This window comes from Gorilla gorilla, chromosome 3 (assembly GCF_029281585.2).
Source record: "Gorilla gorilla gorilla isolate KB3781 chromosome 3, NHGRI_mGorGor1-v2.1_pri, whole genome shotgun sequence".
Taxonomy (NCBI): domain Eukaryota; kingdom Metazoa; phylum Chordata; class Mammalia; order Primates; family Hominidae; genus Gorilla; species Gorilla gorilla.
Window position 1 is genome coordinate 172,749,446 of NC_073227.2, and position 26,628 is coordinate 172,776,073.

The 26,628-nt window shown below is 41.7% G+C and overlaps 1 protein-coding gene across 1 annotated transcript in view; it reads right to left on the reverse strand.

The window, feature by feature from the left end:
• The window catches only part of GATB (glutamyl-tRNA amidotransferase subunit B), an 89,425-nt gene that overhangs the window by 48,090 nt on the left and 14,707 nt on the right, over positions 1 to 26,628 (reverse strand). Inside the window, exon 3 of the mRNA XM_004040506.5 lies at positions 1,200 to 1,313. Coding sequence (XP_004040554.1) covers positions 1,200 to 1,313 — 114 coding nt within the window. The remainder of the gene's footprint in view (positions 1 to 1,199; positions 1,314 to 26,628) is intronic.

Consider the following 26,628-nt stretch of genomic DNA (forward strand, 5'->3'; position numbering starts at 1 on the left):
TGAGAATCCTGCAAAAGGCTAACCCGTTTTCTATGCTGAGACGGGAAGTCTCAATTTGTAAAACTAAGCTCTGGGTAGGGTTGTTGGATAAAATATAGGACACCCAGTTAAATCTGAATTTCAGAAAAAACAACAAATGCTTTATTATATGAGTATGTCCCATGAAACTCTGGATTATTTGAACTATCTGGGCCAGAAAGACCAGAAAGCCACAGATGACCAAAACATCTCATTTTAGTCATATTATTACTAAACCTCCCACCTCAACCAAACTGTCTGTCACTCTTAAAAGATAAAGAAAGGCGGTTTAATTCTTTCCGCTCTACCAAACAGTAGACTTGCTGAGAGGCTGGAGGCCAGAGAGGAAAAGCAGCAGCCACTGGAGAACGCAGATCTTACTTGTATTTTTTATTTAATTCTACTCGTGCCCTCACCCACTAAAAAACAGCTCGCCCCAATCTTCAGTTCAAGGAGAAAGAGGTGAAGCAACATCATCACTGTTGTTTTTCTGAATCAGACCAAACGAAACATTATTTTGGGAAACCCATTCAACATTTCAGTTTTGTTCCTGTTCAGTAGTATGAAAAATTGGCTCTCACTCACATGGTGTGGCTTAAAGAAAAAAACTTTTTAATTTTCAGAAAAAAGCGGGTCAATATGGAGTTTACTGCTCAGCCAATTACTGTTCTTGGTCCAGATTTCTGGTTCATGTTTCCGCTTACTATTGTCCACTTACTTGCTCCTTGTGAGATGACAGAAATGTCTCCAAAGGAGACAGCCCTATTATTGGGAACTTCAACTTAAAAGCGAGACGCTCTCGCTCTGCTGACAGAACTACAGTATGCATTTACTGTTGCATCAGCCAGAACCTTAGCTTTTGTACTAACAGGCAATTAGCACCAAATACCACGGCCAGGCTGAGCCTGCGAACACTGGCTTCTACTCCCTGTGCAATTATGAGCGAGCCACCAGAAGCATGAGGTAAGCAAGAAGTCAGCAATCAGGACAATTGCATCCAATCTAGTAACCATCAGGGGCACCTGCCTGCATCAGGGCTGGGTCGAACTTCCTGCTGGGATGGACACAGTGCTGGCTGAAAACATGAGAGGCACAGCCCCTTTCCCTCGCTCCGACCCCCCACAGCAGGGCTGGCCCAGCTCTGAGAACTTGCAGTGGGGTGGATCACAAAGTGTACTTACAGGGAGGTCTGCATAGAAGTAGTGCTTCCTGTCAAACAAGGACTTCTTGTTTATGTGGCAGTTCAGAGCCAGGCCTGTCATCACCGCCGCTTCTACACACCTCCTGTTGAGAACCTATGGGAACACAACACACAGTTCCTCTCAGAACCGCAGGCTGAACAAATGCTTCTCCCACACACTGACATCCTCGCTGAATATGCAACTTGGCCCTTCAACAGCCATTATCTCTGGTTCTCTGGGTGGGCAGCTCCAGTTCAGAAGCCGACTCTGCCTGGGAATCAGGGAAAGGATATAAAGAAGAAAATGCATGCAGTAGTGGGTCCCACCGGGCACTTAATGAACTGCCACATCGGGAACCCTTTCCCCCAATGCCCGGCATCAAAGCTAACAGGAAGAGTCGCAGAAAAGCTTAGAGGAGTGGTTAGTACATAGAATAAATCTAATCTCACTCCCTCTACAAACAGAATAAGGGGCCGGTCAGAACACACAAGAGGCACTGATTGCTGAGAGGAGTCCTGATGAAGGGTGGCTTCACTTTGACAGAAAAAGAATGAACTTCTGAAAACGACAGGGCCGTAGCCATTTTCTCAAGGGCTAGGAAATGTGGCACAGCTGTTGCCTGGCTTTCTGTCCATGCCAGGCCAACTCCCTAAAAGTGGAACACCAACAGAGGGCCTGTCCCACACACCGGATGACTCTGTGCTGCTGGTCTCTCTGGGGGCACCTGGTGCTCCAGTTCCCTCTGGGTGCCACCCTGTCCCACTTACAGGAGTGAATGACCAAGAAATGGCTGGCACACTTCCCAGCACCAAAGAATGTCAAAGCTTTTAAGAACACTGGGGGTCTGGAACTAGACAACGAGATAATGTAGCCAAGGAGAAGGAGCATTAAGTTCTCGAGTCAGGTTCAAATCCCACTTCTGCTGTGACTAGGAGTCTCAGTTTCCTTGTGTCTAAAAGTGGGATTTAAGATCTACTTTGCAGAAAAGATAAAGTGATAGCTGGAACACCTCCCCTAAGGTAGAGATTCAATAAATAGTTCATTTCCCTACTCTACTTTGGGACAATTTTGGAGGATGTCATGTTTGCAGATGAAATATATTTCTATTTTTGTTAGGATATTTATGATGTTCTTTAGTATATTTAATATACTATTATTGATATAGATAGGGCCTTCTAGTTGAGCATTTCCACATCCACCATTTTATTTCAGCCTCACAGCAACACTGTAAAATAAGGAATCTGTATTATTCCAATATTTCAGATTAAAAAAAACTAAGACCCAAAGAGTCTAAAACATTTGCCCAAATTCACAGAACTGGCAAGTGGTAAAGCTGCCTGTAAAGCCCACACATGCCCTGGCTGAGAGGCGGCAAACAGAACTTCTGTGGTTCAGGGACTGGCTCTTTAGGCTGGGATGACAAGTGTAGACAAAACACAGATTTTAGAAACAAATTTCTACGACAAAATGGAAGGGGCATTTCTATTTACTGCAATATACGGTCCCCAAAGAAAACCCAAATAAGGGCCAGGCGTGGTGGCTCATGCCTGTAATCCCAGCACTTTGGGAGGCCAAGGCAGGTGGATCACGAGGTCAGGAGATCGAGACCATCCTGGCTAACAAGTGAAACCCCGTCTCTACTAAAAATACAAAAAATTAGCTAGGTGTGGTGGCGGGCACCTGTAGTCCCAGTTACTTGGGAGGCTGAGGCAGGAGAATCACTTGAACCCGGGAGGTGGAGGCTGCAGTGAGCCGAGATCTCACCACTGCACTCCAGCCTGGGCGACAGAGCGAGACTCCATCTCAAAAAAAAAAGAAAAAGAAAAGAAAAAAACAAAACCTAAACAAATCTCCCGCCTAGTGACAACATCACACCCTTATTTTTCAGGACTCAGGTTATAAGATGGAGCCATTTCACAGTTTCTATTTGGAGTTCTTCATTCTGTGCCTAATAATGTCAGCTCTGCAGCAATAAAGGTTTTCAAGAAAAGATGTGTGGGGAACAGGAGGCTCTAATTATTGATGTTTTCACTTATCTAATGTTTGGCATTTTACTGAGCGGTTGTTACCGAGATACAAATATAGCTGGTGGAGAATCCCGCCAAATCCAAGCCTGATGATTCGGGTCCAGGCACACAGAACATGAAGCTGCAGTCCCGACCCTGGGCTTTGCTCTTCCTGGGGTCAGAATGCAGCCAGCCAGGGCTGGCTCGTAAACTGCCTGACTCCTGGTCTTCACCAGTTCTGCCTCATCATTCCCTCTGCTTTCCTAACCACTGCTTTCGCTCTCATTTCAAGCCTCTTTGCCCCTGGGACCAAGCTGCTTCCTCCTTCTAGGCATGAAGAGAACCCAGGTTATTTTGTTTGTTTATTTTCAAGCATGCACCATAGCCGCCCTGTGGGAGAAGAGTTGAGGACCATCACAGACTCTCACTGTGTCTGTGTGCACACAAGTGCACGGGCACTTCATAAACCACCACTTTCCAGAGAAGAAGGCAGTAAAACACACAAACATTACAGTGATACTGAGAATATGCTTTAATCTTTTTTTGATGATTTAGAAGCCATGAAGTACTTCAAGGTCAGAATTATAAGCATCAATCCTCATACGTTACAGCTGCACAGAGGGCCCAGTAAACAGAGAATGCCAGTTAGAAGAATGCCAAGAAAAAAAGGAATTTCCTAGGATCTTAGTCAAGCTGCTTGTGACAGATGGAGGTCCAGGTCAGCATGTTCTGAGGATAGGATACAGAATGGGAAAATTCAACTTGGGCTGTCTTTACTCTGAAAAAAAAAATTCTTAAATGTCTATAAAGCACTAAACTTTAGGGGTACAGAGATAAACAGGACTCTGTCTCTGCCCTCAATGAATCCGCAGTGGTGACATGAACCTGCCAGCATCTGCAAACCCTTTTCAAGTTTGTCTTTCACACTAGGGTGATCCTGCTAAAATTGTGAATCTGTGGCATTCTGCTACCTGAAGTCCCTCAATGGCCCCTGATGTTCCCACGACAAAGGCCAAGCTCTTACATGATCAAACTCCTGCCTACATCTTCAATTTCATCTACTACCATGTCCCCCCACAACACCTCTGCTGTAGTTTCTCTGTGCAAACCGTGCTGATCTTCTGATTCTCCCCATTCTTATTCCCTTCAAAATCCTAGTGAGACGTCACCACCTCTGTGAAGCCTTCCTTGTTGTCCTTTCTGTGTACGTCTTCCGACCTTCTACACACTCCCATTGGGGCTTCCATCACAGTGGATTGAATTTGTTCACATGTATTTCCACACAATTGCACATTTCATGAGGACGGGAATTGTCTATTCACCCTTGTATCCCTGGAGCTTAATACAGAACCTGAAAAATTGTGGTGCTTGATTAATGTGTGTTGAGCTCAAAGGAGGAGGGAGGGGATGATATCAATGGACGATTTCAGAGAGGCAGTGATGCCCCCGTCTCCTCTAAGGTGTTACCTGCCACATGCTGGCCTGCAAACTTGTTTCTGGAAGTGCCCTGAAGTGACAACTGATTGTGTGTGATACGATCAAGATGTAATTTAAAAACTAAAAAGACTAACTTGGCTTCAAGAAAGTATGTTCCAGAATTTCTCTGTAATTAAATGACTACAAAGGATCTCAGGGTTAGCCATAGCAGCTCTCGTTTGGAAAGAAGGCAGCAATCTTTGGTACTCACGCAGCACACCTTTCTCAGCTGAGCCTTCAGAGGCTTCTTTTTGGCTTCAGGAAGGGTCAGCAGCGAGTATTTATTGTGCACTGACACTGTGTCAGGAGGTGTGCTGCACATCACACACACATGCCATTGAATCCTCTCATTCCTAGGGTAAATACTATTATGATCCTCATCTTACAATGAAGGGAAGCATAGAGATGACATAGTTTGGTCAGGGTGACACATGGAAGTGGCAGAGCCAGGAAGTCAGACCCCAGAATCCAGGCTCTCAACCACTATATTCAATCTGAAATCTTACAAGAAAAAAGCATGTTAGTTTTAGCTATCAAGACTACTAACAGCAGGCCGTAACTCCAGAGCAGCATCTCAACCCAAATCCTACTGTACATCATTTAAGGCAGATGCTATTTCTAATGTGTTTCTTCTTGCCAGTTTCTCCCTCTTTAGATTTGTTTCCAGATGTTGAACTCTCAGAGGGCAAGCATTGTGTTCTTTTAACTACATGAAAGAATTGAGTGTTCTTTCAGTGCAGTCTCTGGCATGTGGAGTGCTTGGTGATGGGTGACCCTACATGTTTTCTCAACGAGCAGAGGACGTTCTATTGCTAGACTTCAGAAACCCTTAGACACAGGCACCCATACAATGATTTATCAAATAAGAGGCTAATTCTTCTATTTAATCAGAAGACGAGAAAGCTGTGATGGGTAGAGGTAGGAGATGAGATAAATACACAGTGGGTGGCCAACAAATTGTATGACTAGTAGAGAGAGATAAGGCACATAATGGCCAGGAAAAAGATCTTGGGGTGGTGGGTGGCGGGAGTAGCAAATGATTTTTAATAAAGAATTGCTTGTCTGGCTTATTGTAAGACCTGAGTAGTGCTGCAATCATAACTTGTTTGAAACCTAAGATACATCCAGCTCATAAGGCAGCATAAACAACTCAGAGTTTGTATGAGACCTCTAAGGGGACACAGCGACCCCAATTTGAGAAACAGGCTTCTAGTTTTAACATTTATTTAGCTAAACCAGACAAATATTCCATGATCTCTGAGACCATCATTTAACAACAACTCCCAACACTTTCAAACAAATCACCAAGTTCTACACATTCTACTTTCTTAACATTTCTTGATTTTTCCCCTCCTCCTCTTGCCTTCAGTTTTAATTCAGGTCTTTGTTTAAACACCACCCACTCCCACCAGGACTTCTGCCACTCACCACCTGGCCAGGAGGTTTCTCTGCCTACATTTTCAGCCCTCTAGTCTCTCTTCCACACCTCTCCTAGGGTGACCTTTTTGAAGGATAAATCCGTTCATGTAATTCCTCTGCTTAAAATCCTTTTCACTGCTTCCCGGTCCTAACAGAATAAAGTCCACTTGCCTGGCAGAGGCTTCAGTGCTCTTTGTGGTCTACCCCGACCACCTCTCTAGCTTCCTCTTCCTCCAGTCCCCCTGACCACCATGCTCCTGCAGCCAAACGTGACACATGCTTTCATACAAACTGCTGCTTCTGCTGGGAATGCCCTTCTTCCTCATCTGCTTGAGCAAGATCGTAGTGTCTGGCAAGACTTTCGGATGTCACCTCTTTTGTGACATCTTTCCCACCACTACTACAGTCTAGGTCTTTCTTCCGTTTAGCTCCCCTGGCACTTGGGGAACACACTGTCTCCCCAAACAGACTGAGTTCCCTGAGGGCAATCAGGTCATTTTGTCTTATTCTTCTTTGCCCCCTCACCTAAATATAATACCAAGCTGATTAAATGAGATAATGAATAATTTAACATTTCCTTTATCAACATTCAAAAGACTATAAGCTGTCACATAAAAGCAAATTGTTCTACAAAATGTATGAATCAGGAAAAGGAAACCACTCTTTTAACACAGAGGCTTTATTACACATGAGAGAAGAGCTGAAACGTCAAAGAGGGCACATTTGGGCAAGTTAAGAGATTCTCAACAGCAGGAGGCCACTCCTATCACAGGGTATTGGGGCCATCAGAGGATGCTGGAAACACACTAGAAGCTGGAGCCACGGTTAAGACCCATCCTCTATCAGAGATGTTGCCGGAGGCAGAGCAAAGGCGAAATACCCTCTTGCTCCTTTCCTCCTACCTCTAGTCTTCTATCAGAGCCTCCTGCTGGCCTAACCCAGCCAGAAGCCAGCCGAGCTGGGGCTCTAGGATCTGTAGCCTGCAGGAGCAGCCTCCCTGCCATTCAGAGTGGAGCAGCAAAGTGGTGTAGCACAGAGCTGAGAACACACAGGCCATGACTACCACAGCAAATACATACAGTTCTATGTTCATTTCTGTCCTTTTTTCTTTTGATAAATAAACAGCTATTCAAAAAAACAATGCCACTCTCTAGTCTGTCCAATCAACTTAAAACTGAACATTTTGTGGACACCCTTTTCACATGCGTGGAGCCAAGAATTATGAAATCCAACTAATTTATAAGGAACATTTGTGATAACTCATCTGGATTGAACTCAACTGTAAATCTACATTAAATACCAGGAAAGGGTTTGCTAAGCAAATTAACAGAATAAAGAAGATTATATAACTTACTTAAGTCTATAAAATATTCTCTAGGATTTTAGTACTTTTATGTGAAATTCCACTAATTACAAATAAATCTATTCACAAAAGCCAGTCTCTAGGATCTATACTGAGAAATATCTTGTTATGTACTTCAAAGGAATAAAATTGAATGTCTTTCTAAATAGTCCTCAATTCACACCATTCCTCTCCCTTTCCTACTTTGCCCTCAATTGGTGAGCCCATGATGCTGTAACACCCAAAGTTAGTCCAATAAGTATCAGCACATCCTTAAAAAATTGAGGCGACATGGCAAGACTAGAGTCCTTACTGAAAATCCAGCTGGCAATTCCTCTCAGGCATCAAAACAAAGAGTAGAAGGTGATGTTTTCCAAAAAGCCCACATGGCAATTACTCTGTGAAACTGATGCTATACATGACAAATCTGATAATTAGGATATAGCATGGTAAATGCTTTAATTTATGGAGAGAAAGCAATTAAGATTTATTAAGTAAAAAGAAGGCAGTAAAACAGGCCTTTATCTTACTGCTAACCATAAATTTGTCTCAAAGCATGAACTCCCTCTGATTCGTATTCAAAGCAAAGTTACCACACGGATAAATTTTCATTACAGTTGAGAATATTGCTCCCCTGTTTCCGCACCCCTACACCGCTTCTCACCACTGAGCCCTTTTATCATCACCCAAAACAAATACAAAACCTCTTGTGCTATAATAATTAAGCTTGCTGAAACTGGTCAGTTAATTTTTTAAAGTGGAATTTTACCATCCAAAGGTACTCCTTTTATGCAGGTATTAAGTATTTATATTAACAGAACCACATAAATATATATGTTCTTTATCCTTAAGCACAGGCATTGCCTAGGGACAAGGAGAATGTGAAGGCTACATTTCCTCTTTTGTTTAAATCCCTCTTTCCCGAAGGGGAAAGAAAATCAAATAGCCATTGCACAGGAAGCAACTCTGATTCCAAAGAAGAGAAGTGTAGTCTGGCAGGTTCAACTATCCTCAGCTCCCAGTTTTCTCCTATTCTGAGCTCTCTTATACTAATTCCATTCCCCAGGGGTGGTCAGGAGCAAGGGGAGGAAATTTTCCTTGGTCTAGAGTGTCAAAAGTCCCATTTTTCTCATCTGGGATTCCATCCTCTTCCTGCCTTTGCCTACCTAGCAAGCTCAGGAGGCCACGGTCACCATGAGGCACTTGATGTCAGCATGGCTTTCGGCACTGGGGCTATCTCTCTTTTCTTTTCTTCTTTTTGAGACAAGGTCTTACTCTGTAGTCCAGGTTGGAGTGCAGTGGCCCGATCACAGCTCAAGGCAGCCTAGATCTTCCAGGCTCAGGGGATACTCCCACTTTCGCCTCCTGAATAGCCGGGACCACAGGTGTGAGCCACCATGCCTGGTTTATTTTTTAATTTATATTTTGAAGAGACGAGGTCTTGCTATGTTGCCCAGGCTGCTCTTGAACTCCTGGGCTCAAGCGGTGTGTCCGCCTCAGCCTCCCAAAGTGCTGAGATTTCAGGCTTGAGTCACCATGCCCGGTCCTTTATTGCTTTTCCATGTACCACTGGAATACTAAGATCTGAGATTTACCTCAGGGATTTTAGAAAAAGGACAGAAAAGTCTTTGGCCTACATCAGTCCTAGGTCCACCCCTAATCTGGATGAAAAGAGCTCTCCCATGATACAGTTTGGTTTGCTTGGATTTCACTTTGGGATTGGAGGCCAATGGCCCAACTGCTATGGCATACATTTGTGAAATCTCATACTTGGCCAGTTAGCCATGTTAGATAGGGAGGTTACAGTGGTTGGCGGCCAGTAAAAGACAAGACTGGGTGTGTAGATTAACTGGTCTCTATTCCTTGTTTCCACAACATTCTCAACAGTTACTAATCTGGCATTACTCACTGGTGATTAACCTGATCTCTGAGAAGACATATACTAATTGATGAACTGGGGCAAAATTTAGTCAGAAAGAACAGAATCTGAATCTTACTCCTCACACTAGCCATGTTATCTTGTACAAATTACCTTACCTCTCTAGGCCTCACTTTCCTTATCTGTTTAGGGAAGAATAGTTATTTGGCAGGATTGTTCTATGAATTAAATAAAATAACTTCACACGTAGCAGACACTTAGTAATATTAGTTTCAGAATGAAAGTGTTATTAAATGCAAAGTGCCTATCTCAATCGAATCTTTCATATGTAAACTTTTCCAGGAGGCATGGGAATTTGATGTGAAAAGGGCTAAACAGCTCCATAGATCTATTAGTCTGGATTTATACTCCAAAATAAGGCACAACAGATGCTGAAATTATGTATTATGTCAACATAATATTTCCCCCTTAAATGATAACCAACACCTTTTGTGATAATTACTTGTGTTATCTCCAGTAGACTGGAGACCATATTTCTTAATGTCTCAGGGAGCTTATATGACTTCATTTTCTTTGTTTTATAATGAAGCAAAAATTTCCTGGATAACCTTGTATGCTTTCCCATGGCCAAAAAAAAGCTCCCATGTGCACTAAAAGAAATGAGCTTCTAACAGGCTGAAGTTACAAACCAGTTAACTGAGCCAATTTTTACTCCCATCTCATTCTTGCCTGCCACACATCTGTAACCTCCTGTCTTCTAAGCTAGTAGCTACTTTTGAAATTCAATGAGAATTGATGAAGAAGAGATGTATAAAGGATATGGGAATCATGTAAAAACACAAAACCAAACAAACAATCAAAAATATTGTTCTTTTTGAATACAACTTTAGGATATGGCCAAGATCTTTAGTGAAGAAAGATTTCTCCTACTTCAACTCTGAATATTTGTCTTTCTCTTGTTTATAACTTTTTTAAAAAAAGTATATTAATATTTAAAAAGCTAAAACACAAACTCATTCATTCTAGATTTGCCCCATACTGAAACTGTGAAGTCTTTTCTGATGTGTCCTAAAATTTACTCAACAGACTCTACACCTGGAGAGATCTGATGCAATGACAAACGATTTTACATCACTGAAACCTCAAGAGGAATCAGTGATAGTAACAAGAAACATTAATTTCATGACTGAAAAGCTCTAATAATCAGAATGAGATTTACTTTCTTCTTTATATATAAGATTAGTATTAAGTTGAAAGATTTGACTATTGCTAAGAAACAAAACAACTGTCTTGAACCAACCAAACTCTAAGTAAGAAATGAAGCTAAGTATTCACTATTGATAGGAATACAGGATCAGGTATGAACAAGGCCTATGAATATCAGAAACAAATTCCTAGAGATACGTGCCATTTTGTCAAAAGTGCACCTGCTATATATTCACCAGCCTCACAAATGTCCTGAGAAGTGAGTCTTTGGAAGAGTCTATCAGGACAGAGACTTTTAGGAAGAAAAAGCTACCTTTAATTTCACACATCCAATAGGAATGCATATAGCATCATCTTAGAGGCTTCTTAGGTAAGTCATAAAATCATGGAGGTTTGTAAGAGAAAGAAAGAAAAAACTGCAAACTTTCATAGGGCAAACTCCCTATTTCCTTAATTATGTTTGCTTTAGGAGTAGATAGTAAGATAAAATAACTGGCCTGGGCATTTCAAAACTGTCAATGTCATGAAGAAAGGAAAGAAGGAAGAGAGAGAAAGATAGGAAAGGAAAGGAAAAGAAACAAAAAGAAAAAGGACTAAAGAGACATGACAACTAAATGCAATGGGTGCTCTTTGACTGGATCTTTTATTGGGGGAAAAATTAAGGACAATACTGAGACAACTGTGCAAACCTGAATATGAACTATGTTTTAAATAACAGTATTCCATCAACATTAGCTTTCCTGAGTGTGATAATCATACTGTGATCATAGAAGTGAACATTTTTATTCTTAGGAGATAGCTGCTAAGATATTTAGAGAGGAAGTGCCATGATGTCTGCAACTTACTCTCAAATGGCTCATCCAAAGGAGGAAAAAAAAAAAATCTAGGTGCAGGATGGATTTCATTGTGCTATTCTTTCAACTTTTCTGTAAGTTTTAATTTTTTCAAAACAAAAAATGTTGAAGAGAGTGGAAGGGTTGGGTAATTCTTCTATCTAGGTGAGATGGTACAAGCCTCCCACACAAAAAACTCAAGGAATCTATTAACTATGAAGAGAAGAAGGAGAGTCCCTAAAGGAAGCAGGAGCTATTGAAACTGATGCTGGTCGGATCATGGCAGACGGGAGGCAGGACTAGATTGCAGCTCCAGACAGAGCAGCATGCGGAGGCTTGCATTGTGAATTTTACTTCCAGATCAGCTGCAAGAGCAGGCCAGCAATCCTGAGAAAACTGCTCCTACAGGACCCGGGAGACAGCCAAATACTCTGGGAAGTGGAAAGCCTCAGGCAAGTTTTCAAGCCCTACTTGCCCTCTGCCTGGAAACAGACTCGGGGTGTGGTGGGAGTGAGACTGGCCCTTTGGTTTGTGTGGGAGCTGGGTGAGGCCTGTGACTGCCAGCTTTCCCCTACTTCCCTGACAACCCGCATGACTCAGCAGAGGCAGCCATAAATCCTCCTAGGCACACAACTCCAGTGACCTGGGAATCTCATCCCCATCATCCACAGCAGCCGCAGCAAGACCCGCCCAAGGAGAGTCTGAGCTCAGACATGCCTAGCCCTGCTGCCACCTGATGGTCCTTCCCTACTCAACCTGGTAACGGAAGACGAAGGACATACAATCTTGGGAGTTCTAGGGCCCCACCCACCACTGGTCCCTCTCCATACTACAGCTGATGCTCTCTGGAAAGCACCACCTCCTGGCAGGAGGCCAACCAGCACAAAAATAGAGCATTAAACCACCAAAGCTAAGGACTCCCACGGAGTCCACTGCACCCTCTGCCACCTTCACCAGAACAGGCGCTGGTATCCATGGTTGAGAGACCAATGGATGGTTCACATCACAGGACTCTGTGCAGACAGCCCCCAGTGCCAGCCTGGAGCCAGGAAGACTCACTGGGTGGCTAGACCCAGAAGACAGACAACAGTCACTACAGTTCAGCTCAAAGGAAGCCACATCCACAGGAAAAGGGAGAGAGTATTATTACATCAAGGGAACACCCCATGGGACAAAAAGACCTGAATAACAGCTTTCAGCCCTGGACCTTCCCTCTGACAGAGCCTACCCAAATGAGAAGGAACCAGAAAACCAACGCTGGTAATATGACAAAACAAGGCTTTTCAACACTCCCCAAAAATCACACTAGTTTACCAGCAATGAATCCAAATCAAGAAGAAATCCCTGATTTACCTGAAAAAGAATTCAGGAGGTCAGCTATTAAGCTAATCAGGGAGGGACCAGAGAAAGGTGAAGCCCAATGCAAGGAAATCCAAAATATGATACAAGAAGTGAAGAGAGAAATATTCAAGGAAATAGATAGCTTAAAGTAAAAACAATAAAAAATTCAGGAAACTTTGGACACACTTTTATAACTGAATGACAATAATGACACAACCTATCAAAACCTCTGGGATACAGCTAAGAAGGTGCTAGGAGGAAAGTTCACAGCCCTAAACACCTACATCAAAAAGTCTGAAAGAGTACCAACAGACAATCTAAGGTCACACCTCAAGGAACTAGAGAAATAAGAACAAACCAAACCCAAACCCAGCAGAAGAAAAATAACCAAGATCAGAGCAGAACTAAATGAAATTGAAACAAACAAAAAAAATACAAAAGATAAATGAAACCAAAAACTGGTTCTTTAAAAAGATAAATAAAATTGATAGACCATTAACAAGATTAACCAAGAAAAGAAGAGAGAAAATCCAAATAAACTCACTGAGAAACGAAACAGGAGATATTACAACTGACACCACTGAAATACAAAAGATCATTCAAGGCTACTATGAACACCTTTAGGCACATAAACTAGAAAACCTAGAAGAGATGAATAGATTCCTGGAAAAATACAACTCTCCTAACTTAAATCAGGAAGAATTAGATACCCTGAACAGACCAATAACAAGCAGCGAGATTAAAACGGTAATTTAAAAATTGCCAACCAAAAAAAGTCCAGGACCAGACGATTCACTGAAGAATTCTACCAGACATTCAAATAATTGGTATCAATCCTTTTGACACTATTCCACAAGATAAAGAAGGAATCTTCCCTAATTCATTCTGTGAAGCCAGCATCACCCTAATACCAAAATCAGGAAAGGACACAAACAAAAAAGAAGATATCCTCGATGAATGATAGATGCTAAAATCCTTACAAAATACTAGCTATCCGAATCTAACAAATATCAAAAAGATAATCCACCATGATCAAGTGGGTTTCATACCAGGGATGCAGAATTGGTTTAATATATGCAATTCAATAAATGGGATACACCACATAAACAGAATTAAAAACAAAAATCACATGATCATCTCAATAGATGCAGAAAGGGCATTTGACAAAATCCAGCATCACTTTATAATTAAACCCTCAGCAAAACTGGCATACAAGGGACATAACTTAACGTAATAAAAGCCATCTATGACAAACCCACAGCCAACATAATAATGAATGGGGAAAAGTTGAAAGCATTCCCTCTGAGAACTGGAACAAGACAAGGATGCCACTCTCACCACTCCTCTTCAATATAGTACTGGACGTCCTAGCCAGAGCAATCAGACGAGAGAAATAGAAGGCATCCAAATTGGTGAAGAGGAAGTCAAACTGTCCCTGTCTGCTGACGATATGATCTTTTACCTTGAAAACCCTAAAGACTTCTCCAGAAAGCTCCTAGAACTGATAAAAGAATTCAGCAAAGTTTCCAGATACAATTAACATACACAAATCAGTAGCTCTTCTATATAGCAACAGTGACCAAATGGAGAACCAAATCAAGAACTCAACCCCTTTTAAAATAGCTGCCAAAAAAAAAAAAATACTTAGGAATACACCTAACAAAAGAGTTGAAGGACCTCTACAAGGAAAACTACAAAACACTGCTGAAAGAAATCACAAATGACACAGACAAATAGAAACACATCCCATGTTCATGGATGGGTAGAATCAATATTGTGAAAATGACCATAGTGCCAAAAGCAATCTAAAAAGTCAACACAATCCCCATCAAAATACCACCATCATTCGTCACAGAGTTAGAAAAATTCATATGGAACCAAAAAAAAGCCCGCATAACCAAAGCAAGACTAAGCAAACGGAACAAATCTGGAGGCATCACACTACCTGATTTTAAACTACACTATAAGGCCACAGTCACCAACACAGCCTGGTACTGGCATAAAAATAGGCATAGACCAATGGAACAGAATAGAGAACCCAGAAATAAACCCACATACTTATAGTCAACTGATCTTCAACAAAGCAAACAAAAACATAAAGCGGGGAAAGGACACCCTTTTCAACAAATGGTGCTGTGATAATTGGTTAGCCACATGTAGCAGAATCATACTGCATTCTCATCTCTCACCTTATACAAAAATCAACTCAAGATGGATTAAGGACTTAAACCTAAGACCTGAAACTATAAAAATTCTAGAAGATAACATTTGAAAAACCCTTCTAGACATTAGCTTAGGCAAGGATTTCATGACCAAAAACCCAAAAGCAAAAGCAGTAAAAGCAAAGATAAATAGCTGGGACCTAATTAAACTAAAGAGCTTTTGCACGGCAAAAGAACAGTCAGCAGAATAAACAGAAAACCCACAAAGTGGGAGAAAATCTTCACAATCTATACATCTGACAAAGGACTAATAACCAAAGTCTACAACAAACTCAAACAAATCAGTAAGAAAAAAAACAAACAATCCCATCAGAAAGTGGGCTAAGGACATGAATAGACAATTCTCAAAAGAAGATATACAAATGGCCAACAAACATTATGAAAAAATGCTCAACATCACTAATGATCAGGGAAATGCAAGTCAAAACCACAGTGTGATACCACCTTACTCCTTCAAGAATGGCCATAATCAAAAAATAAAAAAACAGTAGATGTTGGCCTGGATGCAGCAATCAGGGAACACTTCTACACTGCTGGTGGGAATGTAAACTAGTACAGCTGCTATGGAAAACAGTATGGAGATTCCTTAAAGAACTAAAAGTAGAACTACCATTTGATCCAGCAATCCTACTACTGGGTATCTACCCAGAGGTAAAGAAGTCATTATTTGGAAAAAAAAGATACTTGCACACGCATGTTTATAGCAGCACAATTCACAACTGCAAAATCGTGGAACCAACCCAAATGCCCATCAATCAACAAGTGGATAAAGAAACTGTGGTATATATATATATATACCATGGAATACTACTCAGCCATAAAAAGAAATAAATTAACAGCATTTGCAATGACCTGGATGGGACTGGAGACTAAGGTTTAAGAATGATACAATGGACTTTGGGGACTCGAAGAAAGAGTGGGAAGGGGGCAAGGGATAAAAGACAACATACATGGTGCAGTCTATACTGCTCGGGTGATGGGTGCACCAGGATCTCACAAACCACCACCAAAGAACTTATTCATGTAACCAAATACCACTTGTACCCCAATAACTAATGGGAAAAAAAAGAAGAAACTAATGCTGACTTGTAAACCCCACATCCTGCCACTTCCATTCACTGCTGCTGAAAATCAGCTCTAGAAAGAAAACATTACATATTAAAGCTATCTACCTAAACTTCCTATGCCACAGATTCAGTTAAGCTATGGGATATTATTAAGGCCCTTGTGTATGTAATCAAGTATGGTGCAACCAAAATCTGTTAAGAGAATTCCACAGTATCTATAGAAAAGTATATAAACCCTGCAAATAGACACCATATACATGCATAATCAAGAGTATGAAAGGAAGATTTGTTCTTTTAACTGGTAGGAAAATAATTTTCCCCAATTATATATTTTCTAGCTGAAAATACTTTTAGCTTCCCCCAAAGCTGTATGTGTGTCTTATTTTCTATCAGTGCTTCCATTCTGTTGCCTCACTATGTAAATGTATATGTATATTTATCAATTTGTGCTTCTCTGAAAGACATCTGTGACTGAAAACTTCTCATTAATTGTTACTCATACTGTTGTGAATACATGCCATCCTAAGTTATGTCAGGATAGTATGATGTAAGTGTTTACCACTGCCACTCCCAGCCCAACTCTATTGGCCACTATGAAGTGGAAGTATCTGTGCTCTCATTTTAATGATGCAAAGTTAGAAACATGAGTACTGATATGGTTTGGCTGTTCCCCACCCAAATCTCATCTTGAATTCCCACATGTTGTGGGAGGGACCCGGTGGGAGGTAATTGAATCATGGGGGCAGGTCTTTCCTGTGCTGTTCTCGTGATAGAGAATAAGTCTCACGAGATCTGATGGTTTTAAAACTGGGAATTTCCTTGCGCAAGCTCTCCTCTCTTGTCTGCTGCCATGTGAGGCATGCCTTTCACCTTCTGCCATGATTGTGAGGCCTCCCCAGCCAGGTGGAACTGTAAGTCCAATAAACCTCTTCCTTTTGTAAATTGCCCAGTCTCAGGTATGTCTTTATCAGCAGTGTAAAAATGGACTAATAAAGTAAACTGGTACCAGGAGTGGGGTGTTACTGAAAAGATACCTGAAAATGTGGAAGTGACTTTCGATCTGGGTACCAGGCAGAAGCTGGAACAGTTTGGAGGGCTCAGAAGAAGACAGGAAAATGTGAGAAAGTTTGGAACTTCTTACAGACTTGTTGAATGACTCTGACCAAAAGCCTGATAGCGATATGGAAAATAAGGTCCAGGCTGAGGTGGTCTCAAATGGAGATAAGGAACTTGTTGCGAACCGAAGCAAAGATGACTCGTGTTATGTTTTAGCAAAGAGACTGGTGGCACTTTGCCCCTGCCCTGGAGATGTGTGGAACTTTGAACTTGAGAGAGATGATTTAGGGTATCTGACAGAAGAAATTTCTAAGCAGCAAAGCATTCAAGAGGTGACTTGGGTGCTGTTAAAGGCACTCCATTTTATAAAAGAAGCAGAGCATAAAGTTTGGAAAATTTGCAGCCTGACAATGTGGTAGAAAAGAAAAACCCATTTTCTGAGGAGAAATTGAAGCCAGCTGCATAAACCTGCATAAGTAATGAGAAGCAGAATGTTAATCCCCAAGACAGGGGGAAAATGTCTCCAGGGCATATCAGAGGTCTTCACAGTAGCCCCTCTCATCACAGGCCTGGAGGCCTAGGAGAAAATGGTTTTGTGGATCAGGCCCAGGGTGCCCCTGCTGTGTGCAGACTAGGGACTTGGTACCCTGCATCCCAGCCACTCCAGCGTGACTAAAAGGGGCAAAGGTACAGCTTGGACTGTTGCTTCAGAAGGTGGAAGCTGCCAAGCCTTGGCAGCTTCCACGTGTTGTTGAGCCTGTGGGTGCACAGAAGTCAAGAACCAAGGTTTGGGAACCTCCACCTAGATTTCAGACGATGTATAGAAATGCCTGGATGTCCAGGCAAAAGTTTGCTGCAGGGGCGGGGTCACAATGGAGAACCTCTGCTGCTGGGCAGTGCAGAAGGGAAATGTGGAGTCAGAGCCCCTAGAGCCCCCAGACAGAGTCCCTACTGGGGCACCACGCTGTGAGAGGAAGGCCACCTTCCTCCAGACCCCAGAAAGGTAGATCCACTGACAGTTTGCACTGTGTGCCTGGAAAAGCCACAGACACTCAATGCCAGCCCGTGAAAGCAATCATGAAGGAGACTGTACCCCGCAAAGCAACAGGGTGGAGCTGCCCAAGACCATGGGAACCCACCTTTTGCATCAGCCAGCGTGACCTGGATGTGAGACGTGGAGTCAAAGGAGATCATTTTGGAGATTTAAGATTTGACTGCCATGCTGGGTTTCGGATTTGCATGGGGCTTGTAGCCCCTTTGTTTTGGCCAATTTCTCCCATTTGGAATGGCTGTATTTATCCAATGCCATACCCCCATTGTATCTAGGAAGTAACTAACTTGCTTTTGATTTTACAGGCCATAGGTGGAAAGGACTTGCCTTGTCTCAGATGAGACTTGGGACTGTGGACTTCTGAGTTAATGCTGAAATAAATTAAGACTTTGAAGGACTATTGGGAAGGCATGATTACTTTTGAAATGTGAGGACATGAGATTTGGGAGGGGCCAGGGGTGGAATGATATGGTTTGGCTGTGTCCCCACCCAAATCTCATCTTGAATTCCCACATGTTGTGGGAGGGACCTGGTTGGAGGCAACTGAATCATGGGGGCAGGTCTTTCCTGTGCCATTCTCGTGATAGTGAGTAAGTCTCACGAGATCTGATGGTTTTAAAGAGGGGAATTTCCTTGCACAAGCTGTCTTCTCTTGTCTGCTGCCATATGAGACATGCCTTTCACCTTCCGCCATGATTGTGAGGCCTCCCCAGCCAGGTGGAATGGTAAGTCCAATAAACTTCTTTCTTTTGTAAATTGCCCAGTCTCAGGTATGTTTTTATCAGCAATGTAAAAATGACTAATACAAGTATTATAATAACACCAAATAAAATTTATGTGCTACTTGAGTCTATGAAGTGCTTTCACATATATTAACTTCTCTGCACAGATGTAAAAATGAAAAAGAATCAGAGATAAGGTAAATAAGATAGCTAGCTGGCTGTGATAAGTAAACAGAGGTTATGAGTGACTACAGGCATCTTAAATGTTTACAACCAGCTATAAAGGAAAAATTCCCTGCTATGTTTTGTCGGAAATGAACAATTAGCAAGTATTGCAGCAGCGAGTGTAATCTGGTGCTTATACTAAGAATAGGGACCAGGCAATTCTCACTTCTATTTTTAGCTGGGTTCCTGACCTCTTTGTGTCCTTGGATAAGTCAGTAAGACCATCAGTTTCCTCTCCTATCAACTGGGGTTGGAGCCCCTGACCTTGCTCATTGGGATGGCCTATGAGTTGGCAAATATCACTGAAAATTCAAAATGCTATTGACAATCACATATTATTGCCTGTCTGCATTTCCTAAGAAAGCTGCAAAGCATGACAAAGACCCTTGATTGATTACGCTTCTTGCTTCTATACTTGTAAAAGGAGATACGTGCATCAAAATTTAGAATAGAATATTTTAAGGCTCCCGGGAGCACTAATGCCTTTTGATTCCCAGTTATTATCCCTGCCCCAGCTCCAGTCCTTATTATAATGATGTACCCAGTGGTGAAAGGCTGGGAAACACAAAGGCTCACTAGCAAGAATCCTCTGCCATGAGGAACAGAATGCTCTTCAGAGGAGCCCAGCCTGACTACCTACCCATGCCAGAATCACCAAGCCTACGTTTGTCATCTCTGGTATGCCAATGGCAAAATGACTTCCTAACTTTGCCAAGATTTTTAAAAGAGCTGAGGAAAAAAACTCCCCAAGATGCCGCAGCGTAGAAAATAGCCAACTCTCCCCACAATGTTACATGTGAAGCCGCAAACACACATAAAAATGGCCAAGAAAGGCCAAGCCAATGGCCTCAGATGACAAGTGCATCTACTTGCAGTATAAACAAAGAATTCTGCAAGACTCACCCAAAAACAGCTTCTCACATCTACGCCCAGACATGATGTGACACTGGCTTCATGCTTTTGAGGGCACAATTTGGGCAAGAGTCATTCCCCTGCCCCTAGGTTTCCATGTGACAGGACTTTGCTTTCTACTCTGTATTCTCTTGTCCCCAAAAGAGTGACTTTTCTGACAAGTGACTTTGGGAAATGGAACCACATGAGTGGGTTGGCCCCATGGCTGAGCATTCCTATAGAAGCTTATAGTATAAATTATCAGGACAAAGCCTGCATGAGTTCTTCCTAATCAACATGCCCACAATGATGGGACAGTCAGCTCTACTCTGGCGACATGATAAGCTTTCTGCAGAAGCAAGTTCGTCCTCTACAAGTGAAAAGCCTGCAGTTTTGGAAAGCTGAGTTCAACAGAGGCAGCAAGTACTAAAAAGCATGTGGCTAAACATCACGTTGCATTTTTCAATCAAGCTATTATCTGTAATAAAGCTGGTATGTTCATTTCCATCTGTCTGACTTCTGTGCTGATTTCTCAGTTGCTTCTGACTCAAGACAGGAAGCGAGTATTATTTTTATTGACCCACTAAAACTACACAATATCTTCCTAGAAACTCTTTACTAGTACAGTCGTGCATCACTTACCAATGGAGATATGTTCTGAGAAATGCCTTGTTAGGAGACTTTGCTGTTGCATGAACATTGTAAGAGTGTACTCATACAAACCTGGATGGGACAGCCCTCTACACACCTAGGCTACAGGATATAGCCTATTGCTCCTACGCTACAAACCTGTACAGCATGTTATGTACTGAATACTGTAGGCAACTGTAACACAACAGTAAGTATTTGTGTATCTAAACATATCGTCATGTATTACGCCATGATGACAAGATGGCTATGACATCACCAGGCCATAGGAATTTTTCAGCTCCACTGTAATTTTATGGGACCACCATCATATATGTAGTCTGTTGTTACCAAAATGTCATTATGCAGTACATGATGTACTCATAAAAACCATCTAGCAATCCCCGCAGCATCACCAATGATGCCACAAAGCAGAAGAAACCCAAGAGGGCAGCTGCCATGGCCAGGCATGTATTGCCTTTGCAGGAAGAGCTTTGCCAGGCCTGCTGTAATTTGTTAAGTTCGGGAACTGTCCATGGAAGAAAAATGAATGGTACCCAGCTGCATGATTTCGGGCTGCGTTTTTATTATAGGCTTCTAGTATAAATCACCAGAACAAAGCCTGTATGAGCTACTCGAATGGCAGAGACAAAAATAGTGTCACAGAACACTGTTAGGTTTTTTTTTTGGACTACTACATATTTATATCACCAAAAGACTCCTAAGCTTTTGTACTCCCAGGCATCTTTGGTAATGTGTTCATACTTTATTTTCTGCACACTCCTACCTCTCTTTCCAGTACAGGAGTGCCCCCTTATCCATGAGGGATAGGTTCCAAGACCCCTGGGGGATGCCTGAGGCCTCGGATGGTACCAAGTCCGACACAGACTATTTTTTTTCCTATCCATAGGTATGTATGATGAAGTTTAATTTATAAATTATGCACAGCAAGAGATTAACAATAATAAAAAAGAACAATATACTGTAATCAAAGTTATATGAATGTGTTCTCTCTCAAAATATCTTATTCTCCTGTACTGAGGGTAACTGAAACTACAGAAAGTGAAACTACAGATAAGGGAGTACTACTGTATTACAGATTTTTGGTTGCAGTAGTGTACAAAATTCATTTTGAACAGTTAATAATTCAAAGTATAACACTGCCTTCTCTAATAAGGGCTTATTATTTTGCTCCATATCTCATCCATGTGCATATTTTTGAGGGAAAACAAACCAATAAAAGGATGTGGAAATGGGAGAAAAGGCTTTCCCAAACAATACTGGCAGTTACTTGCTCAGGAATGAATCTGTGGGGAGATGAGCAAGCTGCCTGGAGACTTCCATTACTAGGAAAGGAACACCAAGCTCCTAAGAAACACTGCTGAGTCAGGGAGATGCTCTGCAGACCCAGAAGATTCACCCAGGGGGAGGCCAGACGAGGTCCCTCATGTTCGCCAAGGCTCAGGTGGAGAGGAAAGCGAACTCTCAATTTCCTCATTGATTTCTCCCACTAGAGCCAGCTGGTCCTGTCAACACCATCATATTGCTTTTTGTTGTTCTTTAGGAGGAGTGAGATGGCATCATCATTTCCACAAAGGTTAAGGGAATCATTTTATTAAGGATGAAGCTTTTTTTGGGAAAATGATCATCTTTAAAGGCAATAGGTGAGAGAGTGCATCCTTGCACATCTAGCGGGAATTTGGAAAGAGCTCAGTCACCTGATCTGTGTCTGTGATGAGAGGACAGATAAGAGGTACTGGGATGTGCACCAATCTTGGCCCTAACTAGTGTGAACTGCAATACATACACACCAACACAGAAGAATTACAATCGGAAGGGAGGGATATGGTTTGTTTTTTTTTTTTTTTTTTTTTTTGAGATGGAGTCTCGCTCTTTCGCCCAGGCCGGAGTGCAGTGGCGCTATCTCGGCTCACTGCAAGCTCCGCATCCCCGGTCCATGCCATTCTTCTGCCTCAGCCTCCTGAGTAGCTGGGACTACAGGCGCCCGCCACCACACCCGGCTAATTTCTTGTATTTTTAGTAGAGACGGGGTTTCACCATGTTAACCAGGATGGTCTCGATCTCCTGACCTCGTGATCTGCCCGCCTTGGCCTCCCAAAGTGCTGGGATTACAGGCGTGAGCCACCGCACCCAGCTGGGAGGGATATCTTAATGGGACAGGGCAAGGGGGCCAGAGAGAGGTTAAAGGTGCCTTCCCTGCTCCATTCTGAGTCACCCACATTCACAGCCTTTGTTTCATTCCCTCCCTTCTATAAGGTTTCAACCTTAATAAAGTTTCAGCCAGATTTTAGATTTTGGTGGGTGGCAATGGGACAGGGGGTATGGGAGTCTGCCCTAAGAATTGATAGTCTGCTCTCAGACAGGCTTGGGGTCAGATGTACTAACTCTGTGGTCCAGAAGCCCCCAAGCTAAGAGGTAAATATGGAAAATGGCCCTGGCTTAGACCTGGAGCATCAGGCAAAAGCCAGTGCAAAAGCGCTTTAAAGAGATGCACTCTCAACAAGATCCCACTAATAAAGCCCTGTCAGATATGGCTTCATAATAAAAAAATTACAAAATACACCAGAAAATCATCTACTGCCAGCCAGAATCAGCAGTCAAGCAAAAAGCATAATAAGATCACCCAAGAACTTCAGGTAATGGAATTACTGAATACAGACTATAAAATAAGTAGCTGTAAAATTATGAAAGAAATAACTGAATACATGAAAAAGGAACAAGTTATTTTCAAAAGGCTAGAGAAATTTAAAAGAGAAAAACAGAATTTCTGTAATTGAAAGATCTAGTGAACTAAAAACCTCAATGGATATGTAAAAGAGTGAATATTATAAAGAAAATTAGTGAACTAGAAGTCAGTGTAGAGAAAACTGGCCAGAATGAAGCCTAGAGAAAAGATCCTAAAAGAATTTTCCCGTGACCGCTATTTGCATAGTGATACATACAGCTAAGAGCTGCCCATAGACAGGCCTGCTTCCTTCATGGTGAGTCTGGGGAAATCCGATGCACAGGGCCCTGAATTGGAGGCTAATTAGGTGAGATTTCCTTTATCCATTTCTTCTTCTGACTCAACATTCTTGTCTTTGCTCTCTCCCTAGGTTTAGATCTCACACCTAGAGGGCATCATAACACATGGTGCATACAACCAGCATCAGTGCTGTGTAGTCAGTGCCTCTGTATGTGTATAAGCATGTGGACATACATCTATAAACATATTACACACACATCTGTTAATGAGATTAACGTTTTTGGATGTATACTCATATATACATATCTGTAAAATAATAGCCACCTACATAAATCTGACTTCCAGCAACTCCAACTATAGTGGAACAGGTTGGGAGCTAATCACTGAACTGGAAGTGAGAAACTTTGGTTCTAATCTGAATGGAATGTTAAGAAATTGTGTGACCATGGGCAAGTCCCAACAGCAGTTCTCTCATCTGTAAATTAAAAGGACTGAACTGAATGATTTTCAGGACCTCTTCCTATTCTAGCGTCACATGATGATGCTAAATAGCTTTCATAGCATCCATGTACTTTCTTTTGTAGGACAGGTTTCTACTCAGAGCTTTGTTCTTATTTATATTTACAAAAGTGATAATCTGACTTTGTGAACTAATCAGAAATAATCATTGAGAAGTGAAAAATGAGCAAGAAGGGATTCCTAGAGCCAAATATACTGACAGCAGCTTTAAAAACCCGGTGAGGAACACATAACTATAAAAGCAGGGAAAAACACTGTAATATGAAACCTAAAAACAATGGCTATCTTTAGCCATTTACTGTAGGATCAAAAAGCTTTACACACCTCAATAGACCTTGAAGCCACCATTATAACACTGAGCAATAACTGATGTTGCTGATAAGCTTGGGTAATCAAGAAAAGGTTGTCTTATGTTCAGCCAGGACAAGAGACCCATAAAGAAGTTTAAAAAATAGCTAAAGGGTTTTAGACAGGAAAATCCTTTCATATGGATGCCTCATGTGTGTGTACGCACGTGTTATGTACGTGTATGCAAGTATATAGGGAAATATTTACAAGGGGTGCTATACACATGTTCTATGCAAGGTACTGTCAAGTAGCCCAAGAAAGATCCATGAATTGCTCTTTAGAAGCTTATAATCAAACACAGAAATCCTTATAAACAACATACATAAAACATAAAAAGATGTTCAGTCAACTGTATGAAACAAATACATATTGATAGAAAGTAGAGGCCAGGCATGGTGGCTCATGCCCATAATCCCAGCACTTTGCGAGGTGGAGGCAGGAGGACTCCTTGAACCCAGGAGTTAGAAACTAGCCTGAGCAACATGGTGGGGCCCTGTCTCTAAAAAAAAATAAAAATAAAAATAGTAGAAGCATTATTATTAATATGGTTAGGTTTCAGGTGGGGAATATTGCACGCAAAACTGGTAGAGAGGTAGGGAAGTGAAAATGGCCGTGAAGAGAGAGGCTTTCAAGAACCCACTGAAAGTTAGAAAAAGATCTATGGCAGGGAAGGAGTCAAATGCTTCCCACAGGGAGGGAGGTGAGATCATGCTGCCTCCTGAACATGAAAGTCATCATTGTCATGAGTCACTGAGTTCATGGGAGACATCCGGTTAACTAAGTTATAAGGCAGGTTTAGACCATCAGCAGAGTAAGAGCTGAAAAGGAACCTTCCACATTTATGGGTATGAGCTCACAGACACATACCTCCTTTAGGGTGACAAGGGTCACTATACAAAACACCTCATCCCTGCAACACCTCACTCTCAAAAGCATGGAGGATAACTATAGAAGTGATTTGCAGAGTGACTGGCAAGAAGCAAGTCTGAGTATACAATATAATTATAAATCTTTCAGATTACATTAAAGCAAATCATTGAAATGGAAAGAAATTTCATAGAAAATGGTCACATTTTGTCTTCTTAGTTAAATAGCTAAACATCATCTAAGTGCGAATGGACAGAGGGATAAATATAGATCTGATTATAAATGTACGTATTTAAAGACTTTTCCCTAATGATGCTATCTTCAATTTATGTTTCATTTCTACATTTTGAGTTAAAAACAACTTTTATAATTATGTTTAGAATTAGGAGTCAGAAAAGCATTTCAGAAAGCCTGATGCTCCCTAGACTAGTCAAGGGTTTCTAAATCTAGTAGGTTCTTCAAAACAAAAGTTATCACCAATATCTTCTATGTTCAGAGTCGGAATGCTGCAGATTTACCTAGCTTGAAATCTGTCATAAGGAATCTAAAAAATAAATTAATTCCAAAGTACTTTAGAAAAGCGTTCACATCACCATTTCTTCAGGGAGGCAAGACCCCTTCTGCTGCAATGTGCATACCTATGTTCCAGAAGGAATCTCTAGCAGAAAGCACAGCATTTGCATAGTTTGTTAGTTCCCAGAGGGCAGGCATCACATCATATTTATTCACATCATATTTCTTCCCCTCTTCATTCCCCTTATTCTGGCTAATAATAGTATGCACTCTTGTAAATAAAAGAAAGTTTTGTAAAATGTAGTAAACAACATTCCTGTTTTCATTCCATAGCTTCCAGGGCCAATTCTAAATACCTTTGATATGGAAAGCCCTGAATGCCTTTTTAGACAGGCTGATCCTGAGAAAAGAGGAGAATATTCTTGCATACATGTGTGAAAAACGGCTTTTATGGTCTTTTCCCCAGTTCTGGAGACAAGAGGCATTCACAGTTGCTAGGGAGTTCTATGTTACATACAGATAAGAGCTTTCAGACAAGCAAAACAAGAGCAGAGCTCCTCATTTCTTATTAAACGAATTGTAGTGCAGCCTGATTATCAGGAGTTATCTACTGTGCCACACTGAGCATTCCTACCAGCCAGCTACGGCAGAGGCGACGGTGTCCTCTCCCCTTTCTCCTGCGTGGGAACTGACACCAGGAGAGGGCAAGCATTTCCGATGACAAAAAGTGAGTGTGTGTGTGTGTATGTGTAAACATGGGTTTGCACATGCATAAATTTCAAACAAACTTGATTCTTTGCTGAAATCTCACCATTACTGGAAATATTACTTGG